The sequence below is a fragment of the Etheostoma cragini genome, chromosome 11 (genome assembly GCF_013103735.1).
Source record: "Etheostoma cragini isolate CJK2018 chromosome 11, CSU_Ecrag_1.0, whole genome shotgun sequence".
Lineage (NCBI taxonomy): Eukaryota > Metazoa > Chordata > Actinopteri > Perciformes > Percidae > Etheostoma > Etheostoma cragini.
This window is the reverse complement of record NC_048417.1, coordinates 14,882,614-14,897,475: the sequence shown is the minus strand read 5'-3', so window position 1 is coordinate 14,897,475 and position 14,862 is coordinate 14,882,614. Positions and strand designations below refer to the sequence as shown.

General features: G+C 39.8%; 1 protein-coding gene across 1 annotated transcript; it reads left to right on the top strand.

The window, feature by feature from the left end:
- The first annotated feature begins 9,507 nt into the window (after positions 1-9,507).
- Positions 9,508-13,573, top strand: dlx1a (distal-less homeobox 1a). The gene is made up of 4 exons (XM_034885094.1): positions 9,508-9,605; positions 10,798-11,390; positions 11,681-11,880; positions 12,324-13,573. The coding sequence occupies exons 2-4, from the start codon at positions 11,081-11,083 to the stop codon at positions 12,573-12,575; spliced, it is 762 nt and encodes a 253-aa protein (XP_034740985.1). The 5' UTR covers positions 9,508-9,605; positions 10,798-11,080; the 3' UTR covers positions 12,576-13,573.
- Positions 13,574-14,862: the final 1,289 nt, after the last annotated feature.

Genomic DNA, 14,862 nt, shown 5'->3' with positions numbered 1-14,862 from the left:
ACCCCAGACTATGTGACGACAGGCATTGTATCTGACTGGGCCGACCACAAAGAAATTAAAGTTGAGGATCTGATTCAGAGGCAGCGGCAGGTCTTTTTCAGATTTATTTTGTCACTGTGTCCAGCGACATTTGAGGTGTGTGGGTATACGTGTGTGTCTGTTTATTAAATCACTTTTTACATTCTGATGCTGTAGGTGGTCTCCCTGATGTTGCAAACATGGTGGTAACAATTGGTTAAAACAAATTTCTGCCCAGAGCAAGAATTCAATTATGGCATTAGACCTGTAATCTGATGCATTTGTGCCTTCACATGTGGACTTTGTAAACTGTCGTTATGATGTATTCATTGTATTAATCCCTGTAATTTAACTTGTTTATGTCATTTTAGAGCTGTTAAAAGGAAATGGAGAGGTTTTACATTTGAGAGATTGTCAAAATCAGATGTGTTCGAGGTGCATAGTTTTTTAATGTAAATGTATATTTTCTGAACAGGGGATCACACAAATCCCACACATCTCACGGACACACACACACACACACACTCACACACACACACACACACACACACACACACACCCACACACACACATGCACACACACAAACACACACACGTTAGACAAGAAGACAAAAAAAACACATTTTTATTACAATTGAAATCATTCAGATAATGTTTGGAAAAACACACATTTTTGCATTTCCTCTCAACAAAAATGTCCCTCAGACTTTACAGTGAACAATGCAGACACACTACACCTGACAGATATTTAATCTCTTTTTATCTGGGAATTCCCCTCTCTCACAGTTGTGAAGTGCAATTTAGAAATCAAACCCAGAAGCAGTGTTCGCTGGCAGAGGAGTTATGAGGCGACCCCCCCCACCCCATTACGCTTTGAGAACTCACACAGCTAACACACTCTTTTGAGAAGATAAGTCCTGAAACATTTCCATGAGGATATACAGTAGATGGGGTTCTCTTTTCAAAAAGGTGATTGTGTTATGATGAAAAACAATACAAATGACAGAGCGGCAGGTACATGGATTTGTATTACAGAAATAGCACTGTCTGATTTTGTCACTATGTATTGTTAAAAGGTAGTCTTGACATCTTTAATGTGACTGCAGGTGTAGAGACATAGAGATAGATATTTTTGAACTTTTGTTTGTTTTTTGGAAAATGGTTCATACATTTGCAGCATTCTACATTAATGAATTCAATACCCTGTACCAGCTTTGGAGGTTATTTTGCAAAGTAAAACTGACCACAGAGATAGCATCTTAGGTCTCGGAAGGCAATTAAAAAGAAATTAACTCTAATTTTGTGTTGTCTGTGATTTTTCCATGTTTATTTTGACGTTTGTTGGAAACTCCCACCTTTTAATTACACCAAATTCTCATTTTAGTTTTTCCACCAGTTTCCACTGGTCTGCAAAATGCTGTAGATGCTATCAACAGTGAAGTCAGTGTGGTTATTTCTGACACACACACACACACACATACACACACACACACACACACACACACACACACACAAACACAAACACACACAGATCTGGTGTATAAATAATTCACATAAGGTCAAGCTTTGATCCTCTGATACAGCCTCTTGGATTGTCAGTAGTGGCAGGAAAACCAGTAGATTGAAAACGAGGAATGCATCAAGGGGTGTGCCATTTACTTGTAGTGCGGGCAGCTGGTTAGCCACCCCTCTGTCGTTTACACCCCCCTCCCTCGCTTTCCAATTCCAGCCAGACCCCAGGCTTGGTCACTAACTGGGGGCTGGAATATTGTGCACTGGGGATCAATGCGGCCCTGAGTGAAATGTCAACCGTGGCCCTGTGATGTGTCAGGCTGTGAGGGAGTTGTAATGGCTATTGATCCACTGTGCGCTTAATGCAGAGCTGCCCCGCCACGACGCAAGCCAGCTGCAGTAGAAAGATATATGTATGAGATGAGCTAAAACTGAGAAAATAGAAAAGAAAGAGCCCACCGTTTTGACCCCCTCCTCACATCCCTCCTTCTCTGGCTGCAGATTGATCTTCCTCTTCCTGCTGATTCTAACTGGGGTCTGTCATTATCTTACTCTGTCATTAGGGGCTCCATTGACAGCCTTGGCCTGTCTGTGTCACTCTATTGAGACAGCAACACTTTTCCCATGCAGTGTTCCCTACATTTATTAAAATCTCTGACAGCCTTGTCTTAGCTTTCTCCATAGATGGCTGAGCTTCAGGCAGCGGTGCAATTGGAAGACAAGGCTCTCTGTTCCTGGCTAGTAATATCCGTGAGGTACAGCTGTAGGTCAGACTGGTTTATATCAGACTGCTGGCGATGAACAAAATCAGACCCCCTTTGTCTAATGGTCAGGGCCTGTGCAACAGTATAGACCCTACATTTAGATCTGTATCTGTGAATCAAGTGTGTGTGAGTTTTAATGCTGCCACTGGAGAAAAAATTATATTTCCAAACTGTGAGGTAAATGAAAGTATAAAAATGACTCTCAGATTAGGGGAGAATGGGAGGACCCAGTTTTTTCAATCTTCTTATTAAAATCAACTAGAAGCTAACAGGATGAATATGTCAGAAACAGAATAGGTGTGAATCTTTGTTGTTAGTGATTGTACGCAACCTTCACTTTATTCTGCATCATGACAGAAAGAAGACCGACAGTAAAGGTGTTAAAGTGTCATGTGAGATGAGAGTGACAACTCATGGGTAAAACACAAGGAATAGCTGATCTGTATGGTCAAAGGAAAGGTTCAGATGGAAATGTTAACAACGATGGGGAAGTGAGCTACATGGTTCAGTTCCAACTCCCCACACAAATCATTTTTGTAGCGTTTTTAAGGAAAGCAGTCCCTATTGGCTCGACCAACATATTGGGTTTAAATGAAAGTTTTTGAAAGGGTTTCATCAGGATTGAGCTCACAGAATTTTCCAAACCCATGGTGGCAAGTCAATACTAATCATACAGAATTGCATATTTTCCTCAAAGGCCTTTAAAGTTTGCACAACAAGATGACATTCTCTATCTTTATGCCCTCAACAGAAACATATTTTAGTGCTGTGTTTTTGAATTATGCACAGCAACACATGCTTTGGTGATCAGAGACTTTAGACTTTAGACTTTAGAATCTGGTAAAGGAGCTAACCCTTCCTGGCATTTTTCATATTTTCTTTGGACCACCTTCTTGCCTTAAAGAAATATTCAACAGATCTCTTACTGTCCCTTAAAATAGCAGAACGGTATTGAGATGGAAATATTTATTTTACTTTTTACCATTAGTAACTAAACATCCACAAATAATTTGGGATGCAGCTGCTATTTAAACCTCAACACACAGAACAGAGCAGTAACTTTCACTACCAAATAGAATTAGCTATTGGCATACATTGTGGCACACATTTTTCTTAAACTGAAAGCTTTTCAATGAATCCTTCAATCACAGTTGCTGAAAAGTTCATCAGATGATGTTGTGACCAGTGTGTGAGAATAAAGAAATCAAAATATTTACGAGATGAGAAAACACTGGAAGACAAGTTTGTAAAGATGAATCTGTGCTCAAATGTCAGCTGCTGCAACTCAAAGAATTAAGAAGCCAATTTGGTTCAATGTCAAAGTGACCAAGTAGTATAAACGTTATGCAAGATTCCAATGGGAAACAAAGTGAAAGTAGCAAATGAAAGAGCCTGTAAGAAACAACCCAAACTGTTTAATTCCGGCAGTCTTTACATAAGCTAAATTTCTGATTATATTATTATTGTTTTGTTGAATTTCAGCTACTCAAACTATTACCGTAGAGACGTGACAACTTGAAAACATTTCTGGAGGCTGTCGGGAAGTGCACAGTGGGGTGCACTGAATTGAGATTGCTGGTGTTTGTGTGTGTATGTTTGTATTTGTATGTGTGCGTGTGTGTGCGTGCGTGCGTAAAAGTGATGCTTAGTATGGGCTGGTTTTGGGACCAAGCTGCTTGTCCATGTTGCAGGAGGCACAATCAGGTAGGACCAGGGGGTCTCTGGCTGTCTTGGCCCCATAACACACGAGGCTGCTCAATGGGACGGAAGTTATTGGAGGGTTGGGGTGAAACAGATGACATGGTGTGTGACAGAGACTCATCATTTGAGTGTGATACAAGTATTTGAGCTGCAAGGCTGTAATGTTGCTCGGATTGTTTGGAAAGATTTATTCCAGATTGCAGGGCCTGAGGGGTCAGTGAGTGACCATACATGTGGGAGGTTTCCCTGGGAAAAAATGCACTTTGGGGGAAGAAGTTGTGGACATAATAAATCAACATTCAAAAGACAAAATGATTATTCAAGTATGTATCTAACTATCTCATCTATTTGACCAGTGCTGAACATTTTAATCATGTATAGTATGGTAACAGTTTCTCACAACACAGAGACAAGGTATGGAGCTCTCTTGCAAAACATGGAGGAGAGTTATTTCAGTATGCTTTCATGCAGATGCATATGTGTGGCATTAAATACAATGAATTTCTTTCTGCACAAAAGTTGAAATTTTGGCCTCGCTCCTGTCTGATAGAAAGAAGCTTTTATCTTTTTTCCAGCATAAAGGGGAAATGTTTAATCCAATACCATTGGAAAAAGTAATGCATATCTCACTATCTTGCCTGTCTTCCGGCAAGATGAAATTGAAATTTTAATGCATTTCAGAGTTTTTCCCTCAAATGATAGACACAGGGGTGTCATATTTACAGTATGAACACCTGTGGTTTAATGCACTCTACAATACTGCCATCTCGAAGTTCTCCTGAACAAAACATGCTCTTGAACATAAAGGAAAGGCACAGAAGAAAATTATTCCTCAAGCTTTCTATCAAGCTTCTGCATTCATGGCAAAGTCTAAAGGGCATGTCAGTCCTCCCGCCTCTAAGAGAGGTAATTATCCTTTTCCTGTCAGAGAACAACAAATGATAGCCAACTATGGGGGTGCATTTTCAGGAGCTGAAATTTGTCAATTGGAAGGAGAAGGAGGTTTAATTTTCTGGCAGCTGCATATCTACTTTTATAATGGTTTTTTCAATGGTCATTTGTTGTATGTTTCTTTTCTATTCACATGAGTCTGCACAGGGTATAGTGCTGTGAGCTTCTAAGGGTGTGTTTATGTGCCCTGTATTAACATACCTATTTATAGTCCTACACTTTCTTACAGTCATCCTTTTTTATGTTGTGACCATTTCACAGATTATATATTGTCCAAGTAATTTCCCTTTCAGCATCTGTGTTTTTTTTTTACCTTTCAGAGAAAGCAGTGAATGGAGGGGAAATTATCACAATTACTCATATAATTGAGCCGTCTTTGTAGCAAGTGCAGCTTCAGAAGCCCTTTTTTCCATCAGCCAAAATGGTTTCATTATATGGGTTTTTCATATTCCCTGACACAGGGCTCTGCTGAGGGCCTGGCGCGTGGATGAGATGCAGGATGAACAGAGCGAATCATTAAGGTCACAGTAGGAATAATTATCCCAGCTATGGAAAGAGCATCTACAGCCTTTTTTTCCCCGGGCACAAATGCAGTGTCCACGGTTTTGTTACAAATGGAGCTTCTACTTATACAAAGAAGAGAGGGGGAGAGCAAGACTTGTATCAACATGACAATTTTCCATCATTAAGACTAATGACAGGCACAGACTGTGGGGATCAAGGGGAGCACAAAAAAGAGAGGCGCATTCAGGTGTTGGCTGAGTGCTGACCTCCTTCCTGTCTTTGTTGGAGACTTAACTCTTAACAAAAAACTAAAAAGGGGTTTCAGACTAAAGGCGCAGTGGCAGCTGAACGTCAAGCCGCCCAGCTCTCCATGGGCAAATGACTTAATTGGCGAATTTGCATGTTTTCCATTTGCAGGGAATGAATTCAATAACATCTACGTGTAAAGATGTTTAATCAATCATTGTTCTAGTGTTGGTGAAATTATTTCCCAGATTATAGCTATGTTATATGGATTCTATTCCTGCAATTCCAGCTCTTTTACATCATTACTCAACTAAGAGTTGGTTAAATTTCAATTATCCATAAAATTGATTTTCCCATTGGTTGATGATTTGATGCCCAAATCTTCACTTACCAGGTGGGGATAGTGTAACATGTAGCAAGTATGTGACACTAGTTTCTTTTACAGTTTAGCTGAATTAAGTAAAAGCCATATTTTCCCAAGTCCTTTCTCCCCAGCCTTCACACAGGTAATTGGTCATTTTGCAGACAATTTCAGGCAGGTTGGATGCTTGCTGCTGCTGTAATGGGGACAGCATTTCTACCAGTTCGCTGGGGCCTTTTGCAACCTGTGACCCCCAGCTTTTGGAGGAAAGAGCTGCTCTGGACACTGAATAGTGGTGGTGGTGGTGGTAGAGGGAGGCAATGACCAGCTTTAAGTCCAATTACACACATGTTGATTGTAGTTATTTTTTTCATCCTCAGAAAAAGATTTTGCTGTTAGAGATTTCATTCACTGTGAATAAAAGAGTCACTTATGTTCAAAATTAGCTATTTATGAACTGCTTTTGATAAGGAACAAAATGTGCAAAAAAAAACAAGACATATCAGTATTTAATTTAATGCCACATTCACTGGCTGATATTTTCTATTATCACCGGGCTTCAATAATCAACAATGGCCTAAGTCCTAGCAATGAGTCCAGTTTAAACCATTTGGTCAGTGCATCCCGACCTGATGTGATGCAGATTCCTCGCAGACATCAATCCCTAAAACAAACAAAACAATCATTATTATCCTTCGTGCCATTTGTTTTAAAGCAACACATTCTCATAGTTTCATAATTTAATTACTGTCAATAAAGGACACCTTTTAGGTGTATATTAGAGACATAATATGTGATCAAAAAATAAAATAGTAGCCACCAACAGCCACATTTGAAGCAGGAGTTGAACCTGCTATGACTCAAACTGACTGACAGGCCTTTTGAATTAAATGACTAACAAGTTACTAATATTTCCTGGTGTTTCTTAATACTCAATTATTATCATATGAGAAAAACTGTTTTGAATTCAAAAGTCAAAATATCTGAATAGATAATCTTATATGGAGAATTTAAAAAAACATGCCCTTTAATAAAAACAGCAGTCATTCTTTATGTCATTTAATTTCAGAACCAGTTGCAGGTTATTTGATAAAGTGTTCAAATCTGATTGTAACACAAAAAGGAAAGTATTCAATAACCCATTAAATGAAATTATTACATAGAGACAATAAATTGGGTTTTGACAGTCCACATTTACTTTTCTTTCCTCTGTGTCTTTTGGTAACAATTAAAAAAAACTACACATATTTTCACTTCCCCACTGTGTCCCCCTTGACCCTTATGATAATGCAATCAATTAAATATGGCAATCCTGTTTCTCAGATATTGGGATTCATTTTTTGTTTACGTATAACTCTGTAAAACAAATCAATTCACGTTTTTGATGCCACATTGAACAGGAAAATAGACACTGAATCAAGTTAATTGAAGTGCATCTAGTTTGCGTTCATTGACGCTGCTGCAAATTACAGGATGGCAGCCAGCAGCAAAGCCAGAAAGGAAGCAGAACAAAAGGCAATTTCACTTGTTTGATCCTCTGCCTTTCAAACGTGAAATAAACCTTCATAAAGTGTGACAATTCTGCTGGAAGTCACTCACTGAATTACATTTGCAGCTGAGGGCATGTGGTAATGATGACCATTATCTCCATTTTCAGACATGCTACTATGTAAAATATATATATATGTACATATATATATATATATATATATATATAGAGCGAGAGAGTGAGAGAGAGAGAGAGAGAGAGAGAGATGGAAGTTTTGTTATGCATTTGTATATCTAAGATGGACATGTTAGGTTCATGCATCTCAGAGACAGCATGTAAAAGTGTGGGAAATTATTGAAATTGAAATGAAAAAGTTTTTTGTTCATCAGGAGTAATCAAACGTCATTAGAAACCTAAAGCTGGGGAAAAAACATATTTAAATCCTTCAAAAAACATAGGTCACACGTGCATTCTGTCTCCTCCATAAAGAAGGGACATTAATAAAATAAAAAAAATAAAAAAAACTCCCTGCATCTCCAATGACAATAATGAATCCCTGTTCGCATGCAGAGTCTGCAGGGTGCACGTGGAGCTGTGCCTTCATCACAGGATGATACACAGTTTCCCAATGCACCGCGGTCGCGATAATATTTGGTGGCTTTGAAAATGTGGGTTGGCATGGCAGTTGAGGAGGGCTTTCGATCACCGGACTGAAATGAAGTCTGTGACATCTTGGCCCGTTTCCCCCTCCACCCTCCCTTCCTCTTTCTGTCTCTCCACCTCTGCACTAACCCTCAGGTGAAGAGCAGCAGGTGTTAAAACACCCTCAGCCACAGAGCTACTCACTCCTAATGAGTCCTGCCTCCACGGCCCATCCATGCATGGAGGACTTTATTTTTAGCGTTGCCAGTTAGAGCCCCGCTGCCCTGGTGCAGGACGAAGCACCGTGGCCTGCACTGCCCTCCTGCCAGAGAGAGTCAAATTAGAAATTAAAGTGGTAATTTTATCACACGCCTGCTCATCCTAATGACACTGAGGACGGCTCGATAAAAATCCTTCGAATAAATAGTTAATCATTCGGGATCCAAGCAAATAAACACTTTGCAAATGATTGATGTTGCATAGGCCCACATCAATAAAATGAATAGGATTTATGCAGCGTATATTTCGTGAGTCTGCTCAGCTCTACATTTCAACAAAAGCCTGTAATAATTATTGCTATTATTAGTAGTACTCGTGGTGTTATTTTTATTTTTTTATTTTTTTTTTGCAAACTCTGCCGGTATTCTGTTAATGGTTTTGTTCACAGTCGCGTGTCAATTTGCAGATACTATAATCGTGGGAAAAATAATGACAGTTATCAGTCGCACCCACCAAGTACCCACACCAATCTGTCCTCTGTTCTGGAAGATGATAATTATTGGTTGTACTACCATTATCATTGTCGTTGTTGATAGCGGAAATCTTGAAGCATTTTTCGAAAGTAATTCCAGAGAAATCACTTCAAATTGGCCTATTTTAGGGGACAAGGGACCAGCTTTCGTTATAGCCTAATATTGCACAGAAATCTTTAAATTCAGGCATCCACAGCCGCCTGGCGCACTGTGGCACACGTGCCGTGATGTCAGCGCGTGCATTTTGACAACACATTTTGCAACTTGCTAGTTCTGTTTTGAGTTCAATTATGCAATTAGGCTACACTGCTAATCACAGTGACGGAATTTAACTGCCTTTAATTTGTTATTCAGGTGGAGATGGAGGGACTGCGGATGGAGCAGCCAGGCTGTGTTTATGCTCTGCAGACACCAGAACAAGAGCTGCAGCTTGCAAAGGAATCCTAATAAAATGAAGAGCTGCTGGATACTCCCTTCTTCTTCTTCTTCTTCTTCTTCTTCTTCTTCTTCTTCTTCTTCTTCTTCTTCTTCTCCTTCTTCTTCTTCTTTTTCCTCTTCTTCTTCTTTTTCTTCTTCTTTCACCAAGTGCGTCCTGCGGAGGCTTTCTGACCCCGGATGTCGCGGATTTATCTGCTTCTTTTCTATCACATGACATTTTTTTTAAAGTAAGTTGCTTATTGTAACTAATATCTAATTTTCAATATTGCCTGGTCACACTCTACTTACAGCTGCAGCGGTGATCCCATTGGAGCTTTTGAGTTGTGGAGGTCTAAACCTGCAGCTCAAGAAGAAATATATCCTGTTAAGTCAGTCGTCAGTTCAATTAAATCAAATGTCCGTGGCTAATTATTCTTGTAAGGCTGTGGGAGGCTGGCCGCACCCCCCATCCACACTTAGATCCATGCTAATCAGAGGTGCCAGTGTTTAACGAAACTGGGACCATTAATTGATTGCGACGGAAGGCGCGTAAAGTCATTTCAATGTGATTAGAACATAGACCTGCGTGCATTCATGGCTGTGTTGTAAAACAGGGAATGGTTCGGTGGGAATATATCCAATAATTCCCCACGACTATAGGCTATATCATTGTTATAAAATAATGCAAAACTTAAACAGCTGTCCTTATAACGTTGTTTCAAATATGGGCCTTACACGTCGGTCTGTTCATCAGAAATGATTGTTGAACTGTATTTGCTATTTTGTGTGTGATGTTGTTACATGTTTCCAGGTTTTAGAAAACATCATTAGGCCTAACACCTGAACCAACAAACCTCATTTGACACCAGAGCAGAACGTGCTGCAGGTGTAACTGAGACCTCCAGCCAATGGAAGTGTTAAACTCATGACTAATTACAGACCTACTTATGAAAATTGAACACTAGTGTTATGCTAATACACCTTACTCCAGATAGAGCTTTAATCAAAAACAAGCTTTAATCAAGCTGGCCGGCAGAAAGAGCAGCTTTAACAAGGCTGGAAATATTATGCAACATTGGGCTAATAAATTACGCTTACTACATGACAACCGCCACTTTTACAACGTGACAAAACCTGATTGTTTCAAACGCTCCACCGATATGGGCTATGACAATATTTTCTTACATTTCAAAATGTTTGGATAGTGCTGAGACAAAAGTGAATCAGGTGTTATCGCCGTACAATAGGCTATGCAATATTATCAAAAGTGGATGCCTAAAATACATGTGAGCCTACTTGACGAATTGTAGGCCTAAATAACAGCCTAATAATAACAATAACATTAATAATAAAAATAATAATAATGACAATAATATAGCTTAAATGTTGACATGTCAAGAAGAAATCTAAGCTTTTTGTGTTTTTTCTCGACTTTATCAGGTTCTTCGGACCCAGCCCAAGCGTCGCCAATCGGCTTCCCTCTTGGAGAGAGTGGACCAATCAGCGACAGTCTTTGATGAATATTCATGAGTCCGAGATTCAAACCTTTGAGCGAGTTTGTCTTGGTCCACAGCATCATACCTAGGACTTTTCACAGGCTACAACTACATTTTCTTATGAATGGAAAGAGAAAAAATCAGTTCGGCTTAAATTGGGACCCATCCTTCACTGAGATCATAGAAGGAAAACAACAAAAGCAAGACAAGGGGAAACGCCAGAAGAGATGACAATGACTACAATTCCAGAAAGTCTTAATAGCCCTGCCTCAGGAAAAACCGTTTTCATGGAGTTTGGACCCCCGAGTCAACAAATGTCGCCTTCCTCCATGTCTCACGGACACTATCCAATGCACTGTTTACATTCTGCAGGTCATACCCAGCACGATAGCTACAGTCCGGTCTCGTCGTTCCCCAGATCTTTGGGTTATCCATACGTGAACTCCGTCGGCAGCCATTCCACCAGTCCATACCTTAGCACAGTACAGACCTACCAAAACAGCTCGGCGCTCCCACAGACTCGGTTAGAGGAGACAGGTAAGTGTGCAACAGCATCTTTGGATCTTAAATATGAACTTTCTGTGATGGCACGTCTTTCATCTGTAGCTATACAGTCCTCGCTGCAGCGAAAAGACGACCCAGATGTTGGAATTAGGCTTGGTAATTATTTATTGCGTAACGCTATAAACAATGTATCCAATTAAAGGTAATTATACCTAAAGTACAGCTTGTAAAACTTGCGCTGGAGTATTCATAGCTGCGCAGCACTGTTGGCCACAACTGCCTTCATATTTGTTTGCTTCTCCTCGCTCTTTTCTGTCTCTCAGCGCCAGAAGCAGAGAAAAACACAGTGGTGGAAGGCGGAGAGGTTCGATTCAACGGGAAAGGGAAAAAGATTAGAAAACCAAGGACTATCTATTCCAGTTTACAACTTCAAGCCCTGAACAGGAGGTTTCAACAGACTCAATATTTGGCGTTACCGGAGAGAGCTGAGCTCGCAGCCTCGCTGGGTCTCACTCAGACACAGGCAAGTCCACGAAAGTCACTCAAATAGCTCCACTCTGCTGCAGCACCCTTACACCTTTTACATTTTTTTTTTCACAAAATGCTTTGTTATTATAATAATAATAATATATAATTATTATTATAAGTGTTATTATTATTATTATTATTATTATTATTATTATTATGGAACACCATTCATCAAAAGTAGCATTATGTTCAACGTTTGATGCCAAATTAAGGATTTTCCCCTGAATTTCCTGAATATTGCCATAGATGGGTTGTTAATATCAATGACATCTTAATACAGTCATAATCAAGGACAAAATAATAAAAAAACTGTTTTGCTGTTGATGTACTAAGAAACCTGCTGCGTGCGTAAAAACGTGCCTAATTTTGCCTAACAGGCCTAAAATTGACTAATCTGTCGTTTAGTCAAGGTTCTAAGAATTTCCTTTGTCTCTCCAGGTGAAGATTTGGTTTCAAAATAAACGCTCTAAATTCAAGAAATTGATGAAGCAAGGCGGTGGCACAATTGACCCCAACGCCTTGGCCACCGGCCGCGGACTGTCGAGCGGCTCTCCCTCGGTGACACCTGTCTGGAGCTCGCCGACCGCCACGAAGACTTCGGTGGGGACAACCGGATCTTACATTCCCAGCTACACCTCATGGTATCCAACCACACACCAAGAGTCTATGCAACAGTCACAGCTCATGTGAACAAGGAGCTCAGCCCTCGACTCCGCTCACGGCTCGTGTATCAAGATGGTGAAGGGGCCTCAGCGCGGCGCAGCACTGATAATACTCAACAACAACCCCGGAGTGTGCTGCCGCATGCTGACACAGTGGCCTCCCCATACCGGATGCCTGCAAGCAGCGTAGAAGAAGAAGGGAGCTTAGAGACTGAAAAGGCACGCAATGAGCCCAGGGGCAACGAGTCTGACAGTCAGCGGAAACCGTAGACAAATTGGTCCTTTTTTTGGCTGCTGTATATCACTTTCGTGTCAGTTTCTATTTCATTTTTTTTTTTAATATCATATTTGTGTGAGTTATTATGTTGATGAGAAAACACATGTTTGTTTACACCAGATGTTGGGCCCAAAGTAATGATGACCTAAAAACCAATCTGCATTCATTAACAGTTAAAGGTCTTTAACCAAAATAATGATAGGCCTACTTAATTAATTCCACCATCAGCATCATGCTTACAGCACAGTCTGCCACAGGGCGTATTGCGCAAAGCCTCAAATCGCTACTATGTTGTTTATATGTGTTTGTTATTTAAGTTAAATTATTCAAACTAGTTTTTTTTTCTGTTTAGGTCAGTCTGTGTTTATTTTGTAAGTGTGTTTGAAATAACAACAATGTGTTGTTAATGCTGCACTAACGCAAGCAAAGCTTTTCTATGCCGTGCCCCGATGTTATGTGAAAAATGTAAAGAGTCTGACAATTTGCTGCTTAAGAAAAAAAAGAATATCTTGAGGGTGAGCAGCTCATTTGTCCCTGTACTTTGTACATCATTTTCAGATTTGTTTTTTGTGCTGTATACTGGATACGCTGTGAAACAGGGTTTTAGGCTTTCTGTATTCGTCGAGATGTGTTTAGTCAAAATAGAAAATATTTAGTTTTGTATTGATTACTTTAATTTATTTATCTGTTTCTGAAGTTTATGTGCATAATGTGCAAAGTTTCAAAAGCAGTAAAATAATGATTTAAATGATGTCAAGAAAGGTGTCTGATTCACCCCCCCCCCCTCCACTCTCCTCTCATGTGAAAAGAAAGGCTTCAGCATGGTGCAGGTTTAATGCGAGCTGACACAAAGCAGTATCATGTTGGTTATTGTAGCAGACACCGTGTGAGTGCGTTTGTGTGAGAAAAAGGCTCGTCGTTCAGATGTATGGTCGTGTTTAGCATTTATACATGGGTTCCTGCTGCTGCTGCTCACTGGTTGCAGATGTTGTCAAACCTCTGGAGTGACCAGAGATGAGAAGTCTGACGTTGCATCTAACAACAAAAATACTGGTTGCAGCTACACGAATGTATCTTAACGGCTATATTTTTCACAGCATATTCAATTAAAAATGCAAGAAAATCTTAAAAAAGACAGAAACCACTGGATACCCTGCCAATAGACTATAAGCTGCATCATTTCTATTATCGTCATTTAATCGCGGTGCGGGAGACCTGAAATCACTCAACAACATCGCTTGTTTCTTTTCAGCTTTTTTTAAAGATAATCTTCTTTCTATTTGTCTTCCGACAATCCCCATTTTCTGTCATGAATGGGAGAGATCAATTGGGTGTGTTAAGTGAATAATCGCGCGAGAGGCAGGTGCTGCAAAAAGCCTGGATGAGCACGGGACACAGGGCGGATCAGATGGAGATCAGTGAAAGTGAAACGTTCAAAGACCTCCTTGTTTGGGCTTCACACTTTATTCTTTTACTCTAGTCGCGCAAATATTCAGTAAGCCTTTTAGGAATTTTCAATCAAAATCTGTCTGTATTTTATTTAGTAGGATTTCTTAGAAAATGCCTTGCCCATGTGGAATTACCTGTCCATTTAAACAACACACAGAACTGGGTATACGTGGAAATTATAATAATGACAATATTAATAATAAATGACGAAAAAGCAAAACAGAAAATAACAAGGAAAATATTCGGGAAAACAAGACAATGTGTCTGAATCTGAAAGGGTGTGTTTGTGCCTGAGTAGAAACAAAACAATGAAAGAAAGAAGGGAATTGTAAATTACCTGTAGACATACTCGCTCACCTCCACCTGCATTATGGATACATGCACTAGTTTTGCAATTGTTATGACACATTTGATGACATTTGTGCGGCCCGCACAACATCCCTTTAAGAGGCCAACAGAGTCCAGAAAAGTAGGCTATAGACTATGTTACATCATAACCGATCACTTCCTTCTTTTCTCATTTGTTCCAATTATTCTTTGTTAAAATGGTAAATTAGACCATTATAATGTATTATCAATATACCTATTA

Bases quoted from the DNA above. Each gene is read 5' to 3' on its own strand.
- dlx1a (XM_034885094.1), top strand. From the start codon at position 11,081: ATGACAATGACTACAATTCCAGAAAGTCTTAATAGCCCTGCCTCAGGA. The intron at 11,391-11,680 runs GTAAGTGTGCAA...TCTGTCTCTCAG, and splicing joins GACTCGGTTAGAGGAGACAG to CGCCAGAAGCAGAGAAAAAC. The intron at 11,881-12,323 runs GCAAGTCCACGA...TTGTCTCTCCAG, and splicing joins TGGGTCTCACTCAGACACAG to GTGAAGATTTGGTTTCAAAA.